General features: G+C 58.9%; 1 protein-coding gene across 1 annotated transcript; it reads left to right on the plus strand.

The window, feature by feature from the left end:
- Positions 1 to 509: 509 nt before the first annotated feature.
- Positions 510 to 2132, plus strand: LOC135180986 (inositol 1,4,5-trisphosphate receptor-interacting protein-like 1). Its single transcript, XM_064153912.1, has one exon. It carries the CDS (start codon positions 510 to 512, stop codon positions 2130 to 2132), a length of 1623 nt encoding a protein of 540 aa, XP_064009982.1.
- The last annotated feature ends 488 nt before the right edge of the window (positions 2133 to 2620 follow it).

The following is a 2620-nucleotide window of genomic DNA, read 5'->3' on the forward strand; positions in this document are numbered from 1 at the left end:
TGGCCCTCTTGAGCTGGGGGCCAGAACTGAACACAGCACTGCAGGTGGCCGGGGGCAGCTGTGAGTCGCTGAGCCAGGCCGGGGCCGAGGGCCGGAGCTGGTCCTTAGGCGTGGCTGCGATGTGCTGCGGTGATTGTGACATCACAAAGGATGGGGGGGCTGGGGAGGCTATAAAAGGGCCAGCAGGCAGCACTGCCCACAGTCTGGACCAGTAGTAAGTGTGGGTCTGGGGGGAGGTTGGGCCGCACGAGGGCTGGGGAAGAAGCGCAGGTCCCTGGGGTTGGGTTCTTGCCCTGCATGGAGGGCAATGCCGCTCGCGAGAGCCACTTGGGCAGGGCAGGGCACCACTGGTGCCAGGACTGGGTGCAGGCCTTGCTGCCTCCCAGCTGCCTTGTCCCCTCTTACCCCTGCCCTAGCTCCCTGGGGCTCCCATACCCACCCCCATCACCTGCAGGTCCCTCTCTCACAGCCCACTGCATCCCCCCTTGTCTCCCCCTCTCTTGCAGGCCATGGCTGCCATGGTTGCCGCGCGTGTCCTGTCTTCAGTTTTGCAATCGCTCCTTCTGGGAGCAAAAAACGTTGGCTATGAGCTGGATGGGGCCACAGAGGAGTGGATGAAGCAGCGTGAGGAGATGCTGAGCCAGGAGATGGCTCGGCTGCTGGAGGAGGTGGAGGAACTGGAGCAGATGAGGCAGGAGCAGGGCTGTGTTGCCTGGAGAGCGATGCTCTCAGCTGCCTTGCAGCAGTGGCAGTTCTGGGCCATTGCCGGCATATTTCTCCTGCTCTCGGTGCTGTGCTGGCGGCTCAGGAGATGGAGCCATGCAGCAGCCAGCAGCAGCAAAGAGATCTTCAGGAGCTACGTAGAGTTGGATGGAGGTGAAGAGGAGCAGGAACGTGAGCAAGAGGAGCTGCAGGAGGAAGTACGTGATGAGGAAGATTCTAAAGAATTGAAGGATCTGGACAGGATCTTTGCTGAGAGCTTAGAGTGGCCAGGGCAGGAGCTCGCCTACGGGTGCCAGGAGGTGAAGGAGCTGGTGGGGGAAGTCATCCAGGTCTACCAAGAGCTGTCCTCTGGTACTTTCTTCCCGGTGATGCAGCCACCCATTGGAGTAGGCAGCACCTACGAAGGTTGGAGTCCTCATGGCAATGATGCTGTCTACCGCCTGCTGGTGCCACTCAAGCCCGGTCTCGGGCATGCCTTCTACATGAAGGAGAAAATCCTGGAGGAGAGGCCAAAGCAAACCTTCTGGATCCGAGTGCGACGAAAGTGCACCTGTGCAACAGAAGAGCCAGTGCCCTGCTTCTTCCACCACCCTCAGGAGAGGCAGAGGAGACAGGGCCGTTCCCACGAGCTGGGCATCCTCTGCACTGACTCCTACCTAGATGTGCACAAAACTGTCAGCTGGTTCCAGAACTTTGTGATGTCAGTCTGGGGCGTGAGGCCTAAGATGCGTTCCTACCATCTAAAGCTGCTGCCCTCCACGCGCTCTTGCAAGCTGCAGCTGACAGATGGCCTCGGGAGAGCCTTTGTCATTGAGATCTTATTTGGGCTGCAGCGAGCTGACTCGGACATCTTCCTGTGCAGCCGCAGCAGAGAGGCCACCTGGACCACAAGCTTGACATGGTCAGGGAGCTGTGCTGTGGCAGAGGTGAAGTTCTTCCAGCATATCGCCAGGCAGGTGCCACAGGGCAGCTGCCACCTCAAATGCCTGCAGGTGTGCACCCAAATCCTGGCGGGCACAGGCTTTTCTCCCTCCACTCTGAAGGTGGTTGTGATGCACCTCCTGAGCAGCACACCCGTGTCAGGCTGGTGCAGGAGGGATTTTGTGCTGCGGCTCAAGGACATCATGCAGTACCTGCGCTGCTGCCTGGAAAACAAACACCTCAGCCACTTCTTCATTGGCAGTGAGAGCATGCCCGAGGAGATAAGCCTGCCCCCAGCCTATGAAATGGCTGAGCCACTCAACCTCTTCCAAGGCCTCGCCCAGGATCCAGCCGCCCACACCAAGGCCATGCATGAGTTTGAGGAGAGCTATGACAAGCTCAAAAGGCTGCTGTGTTATCCACAAGGAAAGGTCTTGAAGCCCAGAGCTGCTTGTGGAGCTGATGGCAGACCAGCCCCTGGCACATGAGGGAGAAAGAAGGAGAATGTAGGAAACAGGCAAGAGAAAGGACAGCTCTGAGCAGCAGCCCTGGGCTAACAGATGCAGCATTCTCCTTTTGGTGGTGTCCCAGCACAGCAGCTGCTGAGATCTACAGTGACGACAGAGATGACTTTTGCCTCGTTGCTCCCTCGCTCTGGCTGTGGCCCGGCTGAACACACCAGCCCAGGAATTGCTGCTGGCAGCTCCAGCTGAGCAGGCACCAAGCGAGTGGCTCGTGTCAGAGACTCCTGCCGTGCAGGACAGGGTGCCTTTGGGACTGGGTGCAAGCCTCCTGCCTCCCAGCTGCCTGGCCCCCTCTCTTATCTGCCCCCAGTTCCTCCTCACTGCTGCTCCCATCCTCCTTTCCCAGCTCCTCAAGCTTGCCTAAGGCAGGTGAGTGATCATTTGCAGTGAGCAATTTGTTACAGCCCCGAGGGAAAACTTTACTTGTTTCCCTCAGATGGTTTCCCAAGCCA

This window comes from Pogoniulus pusillus, chromosome 1, assembly GCF_015220805.1.
Source record: "Pogoniulus pusillus isolate bPogPus1 chromosome 1, bPogPus1.pri, whole genome shotgun sequence".
NCBI classification, from domain to species: Eukaryota; Metazoa; Chordata; class Aves; order Piciformes; family Lybiidae; genus Pogoniulus; species Pogoniulus pusillus.